Consider the following 18,213-nt stretch of genomic DNA (forward strand, 5'->3'; position numbering starts at 1 on the left):
CAAGTGCGTGCCAGAGTGGAGATGTGCTGGGAATAAGAGAGGCAGGAGTCCAGGGTGACTCCGAGGTTCTTAGCAGAGGAAGAGGGAGAGAGTGTGGTAGATTCCAGAGGAACAGAGATAGAGAGATCAGAGGAGGGGGAGGAGGAGGGAAAGAAAAGGAGGTCAGATTTAGAGAAGTTGAGTTTGAGGTGATGCGAGTGCATCCAGGAGGAAATAGCAGACAGACAGGTAGAGATACGGGAGGAGATGGTGGAGTCAGAGGTGGGGAAGGAGAGGAAAATCTGAGCATCATCAGCGTAGAAATGGTATGAGAAACCATAGGATGCGATGAGGGGGCCCAGGGAGCGGGTGTAGAGAGAGAACAGGAGAGGACCCAAGACTGACCCTTGGGGGACTCCTGTTAAGAGAGGGTGAGGTGTGGAGGTTGTTCCATGCCAGGTTACCTGGTAAGTGCGGTTGGAGAGGTAGGAGGAGAACCAGGCCAGAGCAGTGCCAGAGATCCCCAGGTCAGTGAGAGATGATAGTAGAATAGAGAAATCAACAGTGTCAAAGGCAGCAGAGAGGTCGAGGAGAATTAGGACAGAGGAGAGAGAGGCAGCTCGGGCACACTTTAGTGAGTTGGTGACAGACAGGAGGGCGGTTTCAGTGGAGTGAGCAGAGCGGAAGTCAGATTGGAGAGGGTCGAGCAGAGAGTGGTCGGACAGGAAAGCAGAGAGCTGGCGGTGTACAGTCCGCTCGAGGGTTTTGGAGAGGAAGGGTAGGAGGGAGACAGGATGGTAGCTCTGGAGGGAGGTGGGGTTGAGGGTAGGTTTTTTGAGGAGGGGAGTGATAGAGGCTTTTTTGAAGGCAGAGGGAAAGATACCAGAAAGTAGAGAGGTGTTGAGGAGAGAGGAGATGAAGGGGAGTAGAGCAGGAGCAGCAGCTTGAAAGAGGTGAGTGCAATGAATGAGATTGCGGAGACTGTTCCATCAACTCAAGTTACATTTGAAAGGGCTTTTTCTAGTCTCTAGTTTGTGCTGTCACCACAAAGAACAAACATGGCAGGAGGTCCTGGAGACATTTTCATGGAACAAGTGTGATTTTTCTTTCGTTAGTTATGATTATTGTTTTGTAAAAAGTTAACTTGTTTTACTTTTTACAAAACAATGAGCATATTAGTTAACTCTTTACTTTTTACAAAGCAATAAACATATTTATGTGAACCGGTTCAAAGCGGTTCAGATGGGTTTTCTGAACCGGAGAGCTACTTTATTTAAACGGAACAGACATTGTCCTAATGCGGTTTGACTCCCTGGTTTTAACTGTAATAAGAAATGTTGTAGATGTGTTAATGTGGTTTGTGATGCTGTTTCAGTTGACAGGCTAATACAGGTGCAATCCCAGTTTGTTGAGAGTGTGAGTGATGCCGTGATGGAGGAGCTGCTGAAGGACATGCTGGAGATGAAGGTGCTGAGCGATGAGGATGTGGAGGAAGTGAGGTAGGCTCAGCTTCCTATTCCATTGTAATGTCTGGATCCCAGTATCTGTGCCAGCTGTAAGTAGAATAAGCATTGCTTAGGGAGCAGCTCAAAAGGGAGCAGGGTTCAGGAAAAAAAAATCATCTTTCAGATGGTTTTGTATTAATTTTAACATGTTGTCAGTTACAGGACTGCAGCATGCATATAAGCAAGGCTATTAGACACAAGCATGTCACTGATTTTGGTGTTTGCCTATGCCTGTTTTCCACACCACTAATGCACTTTTAAGAAGCATATTTTAATGTGTTGCATGGTATACACACAGTGTGTATTATTTAAGGGGATTCAGTATTCAGTGTTTTTTCCTATTGGAAGAATAGTAGTTAAGTCAGGACTGGAATTCACTGTAGTTACTATGAACATATGCATTACAGATTGATTTCTGTATATATATGAAGGCAGCTGGATCGACAGATAGATTCTTATCCTTAGCTCTTCCACATTTCTTTATTATTCTGTTTTAGGGATACTCCCCAGAATACCGGGCTCCAGTCCTGGTTGGTGGAGCAGATCAACAGTGGGCGGTACCCTGGTCTGAGCTGGACCAATGAGGCACTAAAACAGTTTAGAATCTCATGGAAACATGACAACCGGAAGGACTTGACAACTGAGGACACAATGATATTCAAGGTGGGTTTACACTCATTTAAAAGATAAAATACCTGTGATAGTTTGAACCTTCCCCCAGAGGACAGCGATTTGATATGTTCATTTCACCAAGGAGGGATATAGTCAAAGCAGCAGCTCAATGCTCTACATGTCTGGAGAGTCAAGGTTTGAATCCAGGAACAATTTTGCAGTTTTCTGTTTCTAAGTTATCCAGGACTGAAAGGTTTGGTCAGGTCAGAATGGAGGTGTGCTTGCTTGCTTGCTTTGTACTAAACTGTGGGGGTCTTTCCTCTCTCAGACCAAACAAACTAGCTCCTAATATCCCCTTATCCAAAGTACAATGTGACACCTGGTCTTTGCAATCCAGCTGGTAATAAGATGCCCCAACTTCATATTCACTGGATTAGGGATGTTCCACAATCCCTATTAACTATTAACAGGACCAACCCTTAGGCTAATCTATGGTATTGCCACAGGCAGCTATTCCAAATGCTGGACTGCCATTATCCTTGTGTTGCTGAACACATCTAGACACTCTCACACAAGGAATCAGCACTGTTATACCCGTTATAGAGAAATGAGAAATACAGTCAAATTGTATTGTGTAACATTGACGTAGTTGTAAGTTGAGATCTTTCAGTCCTTAACCCCTTTGCTGCTTAGGGTTTTTCCACCCCAAGTGCTAGAGTTTTTTCTTGAATCTTGAATAAAAAAAAAGATTAGTCAAACACAGCGTGCCCAAGCACTGAGTTACTACAGCATATGCCAGGGTACAACAGAGACAGCATACAGTAATCAATAGTGATCGATCAGTTCTGAAAATAACTATTGAAAGTAAGATTATGTTTGCTAGAAATATGTCCTTATATCCCCTAAATGTTGTATCCATCAAAAGTTGCACCAATCAAAGCACTATAAAAAATATAATACAGACCTTTTTGTTTGCTTGTTTGACTTCTGCTTCCGACATTGAATAACACGGAGAAATCGTATACAGGGCAGTTTACACGTAAATCATGCACTTTTTAAATGACGATACACCATTCACATATTTTGAGAGTTTAAACCCTTCTACACTCTGCAAAAAAAAAATGATCGGATGCTCACAGCCGGTGCTACAGTGAGGTTATTTTTAGGACGTACACCGTGCGCCCCCTAGCACAGAAGGGGTTAATATAGGGTACTGTGATTAACAGGGCCAAACATTAAGCTAATCTAGGGTATTGCCACAGGCAGCTATTCCAAATACTGGACTGTCATTGTGTTGCTGATTCCTTGTATCACTCTCATAGTGAAATACATACATAGTGTTGTGTACCTGTATTGTGATTTTTTAATCTTTAATATAGTTCACTGTGAAACGGAGCATGAACATTGATGTGGAGGACTACATCCTCATGCCAGACGCTGGTCAATTCAGCCCCAAGTCACTGTGAACCATTAAATCCTTTGTTGGATGTTGGATGTCTGTTTACTTTATATCTAGGGCTGGGCAGTGGCGACAGGTCGTTACAGGGAGGGTATTGACCAGCTCGATACTGCTGACTGGAGGAGGCATTTCCAGCGTGCTTTGGATAAAGACGAGAGCCTGGTGTTGCGTGCTGATCACAGTCAAGATCCAGTCGACCCACACAAGATATACTGGAGTGAGGACATATTAGCAGGTAGACCATTGAGTTTGGGTGTCCTACCTTCTTTATTTAATCTTGTTCTGGTTCGTGTGTAACATGAAATAAGGTGAGCAAAGACATTATGCCAGCTATGAACTTGGTCCCTCGTAGTTATGTCCCCGTGTGACCATTCCTCAGTTCCTCAAAAGAAGGGAATGGGGTTAGATTTAGTTTGTAAATAATAAGCAGTGCAATCAATAATTAGATTTGGCACCAGATAAATAAGCAGACTATCATACCCCCTTTTCATTTTAGATTGAATCTGTTCAAATGTTTCCATTTCAAAAAGGTGGATAAAGGAGAGCTGCAGCTTGTCACTGAACCTGCTGTTTATTAAAAGATCCAGGATGAAGTCATTCTGAAGTCATTCTTGTATTCCTCTTTCAGAAAAATAGATATTGGGGCAGGGGCTCTTACATAACTTTTATGGGTGCTTTTTAAAAAAATAAAAAGCGATTTCAAATTTGAACTGGAATTTAAATACATTTATAATTAATTAATTCATGCTTTTTTTAAAATCATCTTTAACTATTACTTGTCATATTTCAGATAAGAGGGTGAAAGTAAAACTGGAAAAAGCCCGCTGTCTGATCAGCTTGCTGGTGGAAAAGGGGCGTGCTGCTTCTGGGAAATGCATCTCCAAACTCGCAGAGAGGGACTTCAATCTCTACAGGACTCTTAGGCTTCATCATGACAGTGAGAACCTCACTTATTATCCTTACTGTACTGAGTATGCTGATCCCAGCAGGATATAGTGGAAGTGCATGTACATACATCACAGTCTGTCACACCTCAGAGTTTTACAGAAGTGCTTGTCACAAGTTATTGAGTGTGTCAGAATCTGTGGATGTAAGGAAATGCCATCCATACATAATTCACATATCAAACTTACATTTTTGCATACAGTCTGAACATAAGAACATAAGAAAGTTTACAAACGAGAGGAGGCCATTCAGCCCATCTTGCTCGTTTGGTTGTTAGTAGCTTATTGATCCCAGAATCTCATCAAGCAGCTTCTTGAAGGATCCCAGGGTGTCAGCTTCAACAACATTACTGGGGAGTTGGTTCCAGACCCTCACAATTCTCTGTGTAAAAAAGTGCCTCCTATTTTCTGTTCTGAATGCCCCTTTATCTAATCTCCATTTATGACCCCTGGTCCTTTTTTCTTTTTTCAAGTCAAAGAAGTCCCCCGGGTTGACATTGTCTATACCTTTTAGGATTTTGAATGTTTGAATCAGATCGCCGCGTAGTCTTCTTTGTTCAAGACTGAATAGATTCAATTCTTTTAGCCTGTCTGCATACGACATGCCTTTTAAACCCGGGATAATTCTGGTTGCTCTTCTTTGCACTCTTTCTAGAGCAGCAATATCCTTTTTGTAACGAGGTGACCAGAACTGAACACAATATTCTAGGTGAGGTCTTACTAATGCATTGTAGAGTTTTAACATTACTTCCCTTGATTTAAATTCAGCACTTCTCACAATATTATCCAAGCATCTTGTTAGCCTTTTTTATAGCTTCCCCACATTGTCTAGATGAAGACATTTCTGAGTCAACATAAACTCCTAGGTCTTTTTCATAGTTCCCTTCTTCAATTTCACTATCTCCCATATGATATTTATAATGAACATTTTTATTGCCCGCATGCAATACTTTACACTTTTCTCTATTAAATTTAATTTGCCATGTGTCTGCCCAATTTTGAATGCGGTCTAGATCATTTTGAATGACTTTTGCTGCTTCAACAGTGTCTGCCACTCCTCCTATTTTTGTGTCGTCTGCAAATTTAACGAGTTTGCTTACTATATCAGAGTCTAAATCATTAATGTAGATTAGGAATAGCAGAGGACCTAATACTGATCCCTGTGGTACACCACTGGTTACCTCACTCCATTTTGAGGTTTCTCCTCTAATCAGTGCTTTCTGTTTTCTACATGTTAACCACTCCCTAATCCATGTGCATGCATTTCCTTGAATCCCTACTGCGTTCAGTTTGAGAATTAATCTTTTATGCGGGACTTTGTCAAAAGCTTTCTGGAAATCTAAATAGACCATGTCGTATGCTTTGCAGTTGTCCATTTTCAATGTTGCATCCTCAAAAAAGTCAAGTAGGTTAGTTAGACATGATCTCCCTTTCCTAAAACCATGCTGGCTGTCTCCCAGGATATTGTTACCATATAGGTAATTTTCCATTTTGGATCTTATTATAGTTTCCATAAGTTTACATATAATAGAAGTCAGGCTTATTGGTCTGTAGTTACCTGGTTCAGTTTTGTCTCCCTTTTTGTGGATCGGTATTACGTTTGCTATTTTCCAGTCTGTCGGTACAACCCCTGTGTCAAGAGACTGTTGCATGATCTTGGTTAGCGGCTTGTAAGTAACTTCTTTCATTTCTTTGAGTACTATTGGGAGGATCTCATCCGGCCCAGGGGATTTGTTTATTTTAAGAGCTCCTAGTCCCTTTAACACTTCTGCCTCTGTTATGCTAAAGTTATTTAAAACTGGATAGGAACAGGTCGACATGTGGGGCATGTTGTCTGTGTCCTCCTTTGTAAAAACCTGTGAAAAGTAATCATTTAATATATTTGCTATTTTTTTTTCTTCATCTCTGATTTTGCCATTTGTGTCTTAGACATTTAACCTCCTCTTTGAATGTTCTCTTGCTGTTATAATATTGAATAAACATTTTGGAATTGGTTTTAGCCCCCTTAGCAATATTGATTTCTATCTCTCTCTTGGCCTTTCTAACTTCCTTTTTGACTTGTGTTTGCAGTTCCAAGTACTCTTTCTGTGTGCTTTGTTTTTGGTCCCTTTTAAACGCTCTGTAAAGTGCCTTTTTTCGCTGAATATTTTTTTTAATTGATCTATTAAACCATTTTGGCCATTTTGTTTTAGATTTAGATTTGTCTACTTTTGGGATGTAATTGTTTTGTGCCTCTAGTACTACATTTTTAAAAGACAGCCACCCTTTTTCTGTGGATGTTTTCTCTATTTTACTCCAATCTACTTCTATTAGTCTCTGTTTCATACCTTCGTAGTTTGCTTTTCTAAAATTGTAAACCTTAGCTTTAGTCATTACTTTTGGGGTTTTAAAAAATATTTCAAATGAGTCTGTGTAGAGAACAGCTTTTCCAACTGTGATGAAACTTGGTTAGGATATTCTTTAGGGAATGTCATCACCCGTTACACAAGTGACCCCCCAAAATCCCCTAATTTCTGTCACATCCCTCAGCAAATATTAAACTCTGAGGGTATATAGAGGCATCTGTGCGCCTGTATCTACTTTCTCATGATCTATCTTGTATTTATAACTGTAACTGTGGATGAATGTCACTGACATGATTGTTCTGATTTGTAATGTTTCAGGTAGGAGTCTGTGTCGTAGGATAACGGCTTACATTAAGTGTGCTGCAGTGCTCGAGGGGCTGCTGAAGGACATGCAGGAGATGAAGCTGCTGAATGATGGAGAGGTGGAAGAAGTGATGAAACAGGCCAGCACACAGCGCAGGACCTCCCACCTGACAAGCATGGTGATGAGGAAGAGGGATGCCTTCAGAGAGAACTTCCTCTCCAAAATCGCAGAGAGGAACCACCCCGAATTCTACAATACACATGGGCCTGGTTTGGATGAAGGTGAGACCCTCACTGATTATACACTGCAAATCATGTCCTTGATCTCAAAGTTTTATTTCAGGACTGTTTTAACTGTAATAAGAAAAGGTGTAGATGTGTTCATCTGGTTTGTGATGCTGTTTCAGTTTGGAGGCTAATGCGCGTGCAATCCCAGTTTGTCAAGAGAGTGAGTGATGCCGTGATGGAGGGGCTGCTGAAGGACATGCTGGAGATGAAGGTGCTGAGCCATGAGGATGTGGAGGAAGTGAGGTAGGCTCAGCTTCCTATTCCATTGTAATGTCTGGATCCCAGTATCTGTGCCAGCTGTAAGTAGAATAAGCATTGCTTAGGGATGCAGCAGCTCAAAAGGGAGCAGGGTTCAGGAAAAATCATCTTTCAGGCTGTTTTGTATTAATTTTAACATCTAGTCAATTACAGGACAGCAACATGCATTTAGGAAAGGCTATTAGACACACGTATGTTACTAAAGATAGGTTGAAAATGTCTTTGATGTTGGTGTTTGCCTATTTCTGTTTTCCACACCACACAAATACTGTTTAAATATTTTTTAAATGCACTTTTAAGAAGCATATTTTAATGTGTTGCATGGTATACACACAGTGTGTTATTTAAGGGGATTCAGTATTCAGTGTTTTTTCCTATTGGAAGAATAGTAGTTTAGTCAAGACTGGAATACATTGTAGTTACTATGAACATATGAATTACTGATTGATTTCTGCATATATGAAGGCAGCTGGATCGACAGATAGATTTTTACCCTTAGCTTTTCCACATTTCTTTATTATTTTCTAGGGCAGCAGTGTGGAGTAGTGGTTTTTTTTTTTTTTTTTTTATTTAGCAGACCCCTTTATCCAAGGCACCTTACAGAGACTAGGGTGTGTGAACTATGCATCAGCTGCAGAGTCACTTGCATTTACGCCTCACCCAAAAGACGGAGCACAAGGAGGTTCAGTGACTTGCTCAGGGTCACACAATGAATCGGTGGCTGAAGTGGGATTTGAACCGGGGACCTCCTGGTTACAAGCCCTTTTCTTTAACCACTGGACCACACAGCCTCTTGACCGGAGGGTCGTGGGTTCGATCCCAGGTGGGGGACACTGCTGCTGTACCCTTGAGCAAGGTACTTTACCTAGATTGCTCCAGTAAAAACCCAACTGTATAAATGGGTAATTGTATGTAAAAATAATGTGATATCTTGTAACAATTGTAAGTCGCCCTAGATAAGGGTGTCTGCTAAGAAATAAATAATAATAATAATAATAATATTCTGTTTTAGGGGTGCTCCCCAGAATACTGGGCTCCAGTCCTGGTTGGTGGAGCAGATCAACAGTGGGCGGTACCCTGGTCTGAGCTGGACCAATGAGGCACTAAAACAGTTTCGAATCCCATGGAAATATGACGACCGGAAGGACTTGACACCTGAGGACACAATGATATTCAAGGTAGGTTTACACTAATTTAAAAGATAAAAGACCTGTGATTGTTTGAACCTTCCCCCAGAGGACAGTGGTATTTTCATTTTCCCAAGGAGGGATATAGTTAATGCAGCAGCTCAATACCCTCCTTGTCTGGAGAGTCTAGGTTTGAATCCAGGAACAACTTTGCAGTTTTCAGTCTATGCCAAGACTGGACGGTTCGGTCAGGTCAGAACTGAGGTGTGCTTGCTTGCTTTGTACTAAACTGTGGGAGTCTTTCCTCTCTCAGACTCAACAAGCTACCTCCTAATATCCCCTTATCCAAAATACAATGTGACACCTGGTCTTTGCCACCCAACTGGTAATAAACTGTCCCAACCTCATATTCACTGGATTAGGGGTGTTCCACAATCCCTAAACCTTTGAGACCGGGTCCATTCTAAATCAACCACCCCTGTACAATACTAGCCCTATTAAAAAGCATTGCACTCCATTGAATCAAGAGGTCTTGATATCAGAGTCAATGCTTGTAGCTGATGTTTCTGGTGATCTGTACGCTGTAGTGCTTCCACATAAGGAAGCGCAGTCTGAGACACCAGAATGAAATCCTGGGACCTGCTTCGAAGTCACAAGAAAAAAGAAAATAGATAAAAAACAAAGTTATATTAGAAACCAATAAATAAATAAAAACACACCAAGAATCAATAGTCACACTACCAAATACAAAAGAAAGTGTGGACATAACCTTGTGTACTGTGATTATTAACAGGAACAACCCTTAGGCTAATCTAGGGTATTGCCACAGGCAGCTATTCCAAATGCTGGACTGACATTATCCTTATGTTGCTGAACACATCTAGACACTCTCACACAAGGAATCAGCACTGTTATACCTGTTATAGAGAAATCAGAAATACAGTCAAATTGTATTGTGTAACATTGACGTAGTTGTAAATTGAGATAGTTCACTGTGAAACTGAACATGAACATTGCTGTGGAGGACTGCATCCTCAAACCCGATGCTGATTAATTCAGCGCCAAGTCACTAAATTTAGATGTTTGTTGGATGTTTTTCTCAGTCTGTTCACTTTTTATATCTAGGAGTGGGCAGTGCTGACAGGTCGTTACAGGGAGGGTATTGACCAGCCCGATCCTGCTGACTGGATGAGGCATTTCCAGCGCGCTGTGGATAAAGACGAGTGCCTGGTGTTGCGAGCTGATCACAGTCGAGATCCAGTCGACCCACACAAGATATACTGGAGTGAGGACATATTAGCAGGTAAACCATCGAGTTTGGGTGTCCTGCCTTCTTTATTTAAAATCTTGTTGTGCTTCGTGTGTATCATGAAATAAGGTGAGCAAAGACATTATGCCAGTGTGGCAAAGTGCCCCCCCCTGTGTATGTTATGTTACGTGTTGTGTGTAAATGTTGGTGTATAGGCATTGGTACACGGGATATAAGCGGTCTGTGTTTCACGTGTGTGTAAATTGTATATTTGTATTTAGGCACGGGGATGGCACATCACATCACGTGCAAGTAAAAAGTAATATGTGAGCACGGGGAATTGCACTTTAATTAATTCACGTGCAGTTGTACCGAGATTCCAATTGAATGATTGACTAGCAATCGAATCTCGGTACAACTGCATAAAAGCTGCATGTTTTCACTCACTGGGGGTTGGTGTTCGGTGAGTGGAGAACGGGTTAGGAGACGGAGGGTAGTATAAAGTAAAATAATAGTAAAAGAAGCTCACCGTGTTTGTCTGTGTAGTTCGTTTTGTCTGTCTGTTTATTTTGGCGTGTAGTGCCGTGTCCTGTTTTGTGTTCTGTTTGTTAAACCTTTTTATTTTGTTAATAAACGCTGAGTGCAGCCATTGCACTCAGCTCAGCATCACCACCGTCTCTGTCTGTGTGTTTCTCTCTCTGGTCTGAGTTCCTCCCTGCAGCCATCTTTCCAGTTCCAGCCTTCCATTTTTTTTTTTTTTTTTTAAATTTTTTTATTTACTTTTCCACAAAAAAAACTGCGGTTCCCGCTCTGGCCTGAGCCCTGGAGGCGCTGTTGTCCCGGTTCTGACACCACGTGTGACAAAGACGGCTGCAGGGAGGAACTCAGACCAGAGAGAGAGAAACACACAGACAGACGGTGATGATGAGAAACTGAGTGCGATGGTTGCACTCAGCGTTTAATAACAAATAAATAAAAAGGTTTAACAAACAGAACACAAAACAGGACACGGCACTTGAGCCAAAATAAACAGACAGACAAAACGAACTACACAGACAAACACGGTGAGCTTCTTTTACTATTATTTTACTTTATACTACCCTCCGTCTCCTAACCCGTTCTCCACTCACCGAACACCAACCCCCAGTGAGTGAAAACATGCAGCTTTTATGCAGTTGTACCGAGATTCGATTGCTAGTCAATCATTCAATTGGAATCTCGGTACAACTGCACGTGAATTAATTAAAGTGCAATTCCCCGTGCTCACATATTACTTTTTACTTGCACGTGATGTGATGTGCCATCCCCGTGCCTAAATACAAATATACAATTTACACACACGTGAAACACAGACCGCTTATATCCCGTGTACCAATGCCTATACACCAACATTTACACACAACACGTAACATAACATACACAGGGGGGGGCACTTTGCCACATATACCCCCCCTTGTGCAACGCACACATGGCCTCAATGGCCACCTCCCCCCTCAGTCCCAAAGTCCCGGAAGAGGGGGAAGCAAGTTGTTTCTGGGGGTGGCCATGGTGGAATGTCTGGCACCCCCCAATTGTTCGTGGCTGGCAGCTCCCTCTTCCGGGGCTTCAGCCACACTATCTGCTGCCGCGAAAGTGCAGCTGGGGGAGCTGGTCTCCTGACCTCCCCCTCTTTCTTTATGGCCGGCAGCTCCCCTTCATGGAGCTCCGGCCACAGTGTAGCGACCCGAGGCAAAGCAGAGGCCCCGGCGACCCCAGGCGAAGCAGGACCCTCGATGACCTCAGGCGACGGCAGCAGCAGCGGACCCTCGGGAGGTGGAGGCAGAGGCAGCTCCTGCTCCTCTCCCTCGGGTGGTGGAGGCAGAGGCAGCTCCTGCTCCTCTCCCTCGGGTGGTGGTGGAGGCAGAGGCAGCTCCTGCTCCTCTCCCTCGGGTGGTGGTGGAGGCAGAGGCAGCTCCTGCTCCTCTCCCTCGGGTGGTGGTGGTGGAGGCAGAGAGGGGGAAAAGTGAGGAGGAAGCAGAGGGAGCCAAGGTGGTGCACCATGTGCATTGCTTATGGGCATGAGGACGAGGACTGCCCAGAGCAGGAGCCAGGGGAGGAGGAGCCCGAACGTCCTGCGCCTGAGTGGGAGGAGCCCGAACGTCCTGCGCCTGAGTGGGAGGAGCCCGAACGTCCTGCGCCTGAGTGGGAGGAGCCCGAACGTCCTGCGCCTGAGTGGGAGGAGCCCGAACGTCCTGCGCCTGAGTGGGAGGAGCCCGAACGTCCTGCGCCTGAGTGGGAGGAGCCCGAACGTCCTGCGCCTGAGTGGGAGGAGCCCGAACGTCCTGCGCCTGAGTGGGAGGAGCCCGAACGTCCACAGCCCGAGTGGGAGGAGCCCGAGCGTCCACAGCCCGAGTGGGAGGAGTCGGTGCGTCCACGTCCCAAGAGGGAGGAGTCGGTGCGTCCACGTCCTAAGAGGGAGGAGTCGGTGCGTCCACGTCCCAAGAGGGAGGAGTCGGTGCGTCCACGTCCCGAGAGGGAGGAGTCGGTGCGTCCACGGCCCGAGAGGGAGGAGTCGGTGCGTCCACGGCCCGAGAGGGAGGAGTCGGTGCGTCCACGGCCCGAGAGGGAGGAGTCGGTGCGTCCTGTGTCCGGAGGGGAGGAGCTGAAGGCCCAAACCCCTATTTTTTTTTGGGAGGGACGAGGGCGTGAAGCTCAGGCTCCACAGCAGCCGCTGTTTTTGCTGCTGAAGGGAGCCCAGCGGAGACGCCCGCCACCAGCTCTACCCCCGCTGTCGGAGGAGCCGGCAGCGCCACCAGCCCTACCCCCACTGTCGGAGGAGCCGGCAGCGCCATCACCACCACCCGAGGGAGAGGAGCAGGAGCTGCCTCTGCCTCCACCACCTGAGGGAGAGGAGCAGGAGCTGCCTCTGCCTCCACCACCACCCGAGGGAGAGGAGCAGGAGCTGCCTCTGCCTCCACCACCACCACCCGAGGGAGAGGAGCAGGAGCTGCCTCTGCCTCCACCACCACCCGAGGGAGAGGAGCAGGAGCTGCCTCTGCCTCCACCACCACCCGAGGGAGAGGAGCAGGAGCTGCCTCTGCCTCCACCACCTGAGGGAGAGGAGCAGGAGCTGCCTCTGCCTCCACCACCACCACCCGAGGGAGAGGAGCAGCAGCTGCCTCTGCCTCCACCACCACCACCCGAGGGAGAGGAGCAGGAGCTGCCTCTGCCTCCACCACCACCCGAGGGAGAGGAGCAGGAGCTGCCTCTGCCTCCACCACCACCCGAGGGAGAGGAGCAGGAGCTGCCTCTGCCTCCACCACCCGAGGGAGAGGAGCAGGAGCTGCCTCTGCCTCCACCTCCCGAGGGTCCGCTGCTGCTGCCGTCGCCTGAGGTCATCGAGGGTCCTGCTTCGCCTGGGGTCGCCGGGGCCTCTGCTTTGCCTCGGGTCGCTACACTGTGGCCGGAGCTCCATGAAGGGGAGCTGCCGGCCATAAAGAAAGAGGGGGAGGTCAGGAGACCAGCTCCCCCAGCTGCACTTTCGCGGCAGCAGATAGTGTGGCTGAAGCCCCGGAAGAGGGAGCTGCCAGCCACGAACAATTGGGGGGTGCCAGACATTCCACCATGGCCACCCCCAGAAACAACTTGCTTCCCCCTCTTCCGGGACTTTGGGACTGAGGGGGGAGGTGGCCATTGAGGCCATGTGTGCGTTGCACAAGGGGGGGTATATGTGGCAAAGTGCCCCCCCCTGTGTATGTTATGTTACGTGTTGTGTGTAAATGTTGGTGTATAGGCATTGGTACACGGGATATAAGCGGTCTGTGTTTCACGTGTGTGTAAATTGTATATTTGTATTTAGGCACGGGGATGGCACATCACATCACGTGCAAGTAAAAAGTAATATGTGAGCACGGGGAATTGCACTTTAATTAATTCACGTGCAGTTGTACCGAGATTCCAATTGAATGATTGACTAGCAATCGAATCTCGGTACAACTGCATAAAAGCTGCATGTTTTCACTCACTGGGGGTTGGTGTTCGGTGAGTGGAGAACGGGTTAGGAGACGGAGGGTAGTATAAAGTAAAATAATAGTAAAAGAAGCTCACCGTGTTTGTCTGTGTAGTTCGTTTTGTCTGTCTGTTTATTTTGGCGTGTAGTGCCGTGTCCTGTTTTGTGTTCTGTTTGTTAAACCTTTTTATTTTGTTAATAAACGCTGAGTGCAGCCATTGCACTCAGCTCAGCATCACCACCGTCTCTGTCTGTGTGTTTCTCTCTCTGGTCTGAGTTCCTCCCTGCAGCCATCTTTGTCACAGCCAGCTATAAACTTGATCCCTCTTAGTTATGTCCCCGTGTGACCATTCCTCAGTTCCTCAAAAGAAGGGAAAGGGGTTAGATTTAGTTTGTAAATAATAAGCAGTGCAATCAATCATTAGATTTGGCATCAGATAAATAAGCAGACTGTCATACCCCCTTTTCATTTTAGATTGAATCTGTTCAAATGTTTCCATTTCAAAAAGGTGGATAAAAGAGAGCTGTATATTGAAAGATCCAGGATGAAGTCATTCTTGAATTCCTCTTTTAGAAAAATAGTTATTGGGGTAGGGGCTCTTGCATAACTTTGATGGGTGTTTTTTTTTTATAAAATAAAAAGTTATTTCAAATTGCAACTGCAATTAAAATCCCTTTTTAAGTAATTGATTTATTTTTAACTCCTCTTTTAACTATTACTTGTAATTTTTCAGATAAGAGAATGAAAATAAAACTGAAAAAAGCCAGCTGTCTGATCGGCTTGCTGGTGGAAAAGGGGCGTGCTGCTTGTGGGAAATTCATCTCCAAACTTGCAGAGAGGGACCTTAATCTCTACAGGACTCTTAGTCTTCATCATGACAGTGAGAAACTCCCTTATTATCCTCACTGTACTGGGTATGCTGATCCCCAGCAGGATATAGTGGAAGGGCCTGTACATACATCACAGTCTGCCACACCTCAAAGTTTTACAGAAGTGCTTGTCACAAGTTATTGAGGGTGTCAGAATCTGTGGATGTAAGAAATGCCATCCATACATAATTCACATGTCAAACTTACATTTTTACATACAGTCTGTGTAGAGAACAGCTTATCCAATTGTGTTGAAACTTGGTTAGGACATTCTTAAGAACATAAGAAAGTTTACAAACGAGAGGAGGCCATTCGGCCCATCTTGCTCGTTTGGTTGTTAGTAGCTTATTTATCCAAGAATCTCATCAAGCAGCTTCTTGAAGGATCCCAGGGTGTCAGCTTCAACAAAATTACTGTGGAGTTGGTTCCAGATGACCCCCCCAAAACCCCTAATTTCTGTCACATCCCTCAGCAAATATTAAAATCTGAGGGATTAATATAGAGTCATCTGTGTGCCTGTATCTACTTTCTCATGATAGCTCTTTCTCATTAATCTTGTTTTTATAACTGTGGCGGAGGATTAATGTCACGAATTGTACAGTACACATGGGCCTGGTTTGGACCCAGGTGAGACCATCACTCATTATACACTGCAAATCATGTCCTTGTTCACAAAGTTTCATTTCAGGACTGTTTTAACTGTAATAAGAAAATGTGTAGATGTGTTAATGTGATTTGTGATGCTGTTTCAGTTGACAAGCTAATACAGGTGCAATCCCAGTTTGTTGAGAGTGTGAGTGATGCTGTGATCGAGGGGCTGCTGAAGGACATGCTGGAGATGAAGGTGCTGAGCCATGAGGATGTGGAGGAAGTGAGGTAGGCTCAGCTTCCTATTCCATTGTAATGTCTGAATCCCAGTACCTGTGCCAGCTGTAAGTAGAATAAGCATTGCTTAGGGATGCAGCAGCTCAAAAGGGAGCAGAGTTCAGGAAAAATCATCTTTCAGGCTGTTTTGTATTAAGGCAAGGGGGGGCAGAGGGGCCATGATCCCCCCACTTTTTGGCAAAAGAAACATGTGCACTCGCTCGCACCACACCACTGTCAAGGTTTTGTACGTACATTAGGCTAGTGTCCCTTTAAGGAATTATCCCCCTTAGCCACGCCCCACACAAATGTACAACCATGGGTAAACATGTCTTCTTAGTAGTGTTCCGCTTTTTTAGTTTTTATTTGTAAAGAAATTTCCCAGGAAATTTTTCAGGGTGTATTTTCCAAACATTAAAATCGGGATGAAATGAGGGTTCAAAAAAACAAAACAAAAACTCAGCTTCCCAAACTCAGCTGCAGCTCCTCCGGTGGTGGAAGTGGGAGCGGCAAACAATCTTCCCACAATGGTGAAGGCGGAACCAGCAGGTATACACCCTCTGCTGGTGGAGGAGGCGGAGGCAGAGGCAGCTCCTGCTGCTCTGCTCCTTGCGGTGGAGGCAGAGGCAGCTCCTGCTGCTCTGCTCCTGCCGGTGGAGGTGGAAGCAGCGTGTAGTCTCCTGGCGACGGAGGTGGAAGCAGCGTGTAGTCTCCTAGCGACGGAGGTGGGAGCAGCGTGTAGTCTCCTGGCGACGGAGGTGGGAGCAGCGTGTAGTCTCCTGGCGACGGAGGTGGAAGCAGCGTGTAGTCTCCTAGCGACGGTGGTGGGAGCACCGTGTAGTCTCCTAGCGACGGAGGTGGGAGCAGCGTGTAGTCTCATGGTGATGGAGGTGGGAGCAGCGTGTAGTCTCCTGGCAACAGAGGTGGTGGTGCACGTGAATTAATTATGTGCAACCCCGTGCTCACATATTACATGCCTTAAATGCACGTGAAGTGAAGTGCAATCCTTGTGCCTAAATACAATTATACATTTTAAATAACTCGTGCTGCACACACCCATTTATATCCTGTGCAGCCATCTCTATACACCAACATTAACACACCACACGCAACATACAACACAGAAATGCGCACAGGGGCGGGGCACATTGCCACAAGCACACATTATTATTAATCACTAATTGATTGTTTATTGTTTTAATAAAAGCAACATTCTAAAAGTTATATTCTATTTGTGTGTGTGTGTGTTTTGTAGGGCTGTGAGTCGGCAGGTAGATTTTTCTAGCATTTTGTCCCATGGACAAGAAGTGTTTTTCAAAAATTGCACACTCCTGTAAACTTAATCAAAATACATTTCACTAAAGCCCCAGACCAATAGAGATTATATAGCTGCTTATATTATGAGGTGCAGCATTTCAGTATCTTAGGTTTCGGTTTCGATTACTGTATATACCATGATATTAAAGCACAACATTACAGGAGAGCACACTAAATATAAATTTTACAGAAGATAAGAACATAAATTTACAAATGAGAGGAGGCCATTCGGCCAATCTTGCTCGTTTGGTTGTTAGTAGCTTATTGATCCCAGAATCCCAGAACTTGAAATGTATTTGCTTACGATTGTAAGTCGCCCTGGATAAGGGCATCTGCTAAGAAATTATTAATAATAATAAGAATTACAGGGGAGTTGGTTCCAGACCCTCACAATTCTCTGTGATATTCAAGATGTTGATGACTTGCCAGATCTATCTGTTGGCAAACTTCTTCACATTCGTTACACACCTGTCAAACAATTTGGTATGAAATGATAACCAGACACTGTATTTATCACATTCTTTCTGATCCTAGTTCCTGAGGGTTGTGGCTACCACTGATACTTTTACAGTTTTTAGAGATCACTAAATTACACTTCGGGAGACATTTCTAAAGAAAAATGAATTTGAGTACATTTTAAAATATATTTCTTACATTCAAACTAGGTAATCCTAGGGTATATTTAATCAGTGTGGAGTAGTGGTTAGGGCTCTGGACTCATGACCGGAGGGTTGTGGGTTCAATCCGAGATGGGGGACTGTAAAAGTATAACCCTCGTTCGGGTTCGTTGCCCCTTTAAGAACTTGACCCAGAAACACAGGAATGGATTTTTCAAGCGCTGACGCGCTATTTTTTTAATAAACACAAAAATAAAACAAACAAAATACAAAAGCAAAACAAACACCTAGCTCCTCTTGGAGCACTAACTCAACTTTCAGGAACACCCTGACTAACGCGGGACAGCTACGCTGTTTACCCGTCCTTCCCAAAACACACTGGTTTCAAAACAACACTTACTTGTTCTCTCTCTCTCTCTCTTCCTTTGGCTACTCGGAGACAGCGCACCTCTCTGCCTCCTTCCACTCAGCAGCCCCGATCAGACTGC

At 44.9% G+C, this 18,213-nt stretch overlaps 1 protein-coding gene across 1 annotated transcript in view; it reads left to right on the forward strand.

Annotated features, from left to right (window-relative positions):
- LOC117407892 (uncharacterized) overlaps window positions 1-18,213 on the forward strand; it is a 150,059-nt gene that overhangs the window by 5,367 nt on the left and 126,479 nt on the right. Inside the window, exons 5-8 of the mRNA XM_059014495.1 lie at window positions 1,355-1,478; window positions 1,982-2,147; window positions 3,613-3,790; window positions 4,346-4,492. Of these exons, the coding sequence (XP_058870478.1) occupies window positions 1,355-1,478; window positions 1,982-2,147; window positions 3,613-3,790; window positions 4,346-4,492 (615 nt within the window). The remainder of the gene's footprint in view (window positions 1-1,354; window positions 1,479-1,981; window positions 2,148-3,612; window positions 3,791-4,345; window positions 4,493-18,213) is intronic.

Source organism: Acipenser ruthenus, chromosome 48 (assembly GCF_902713425.1).
Source record: "Acipenser ruthenus chromosome 48, fAciRut3.2 maternal haplotype, whole genome shotgun sequence".
Taxonomy (NCBI): Eukaryota; Metazoa; Chordata; class Actinopteri; order Acipenseriformes; family Acipenseridae; genus Acipenser; species Acipenser ruthenus.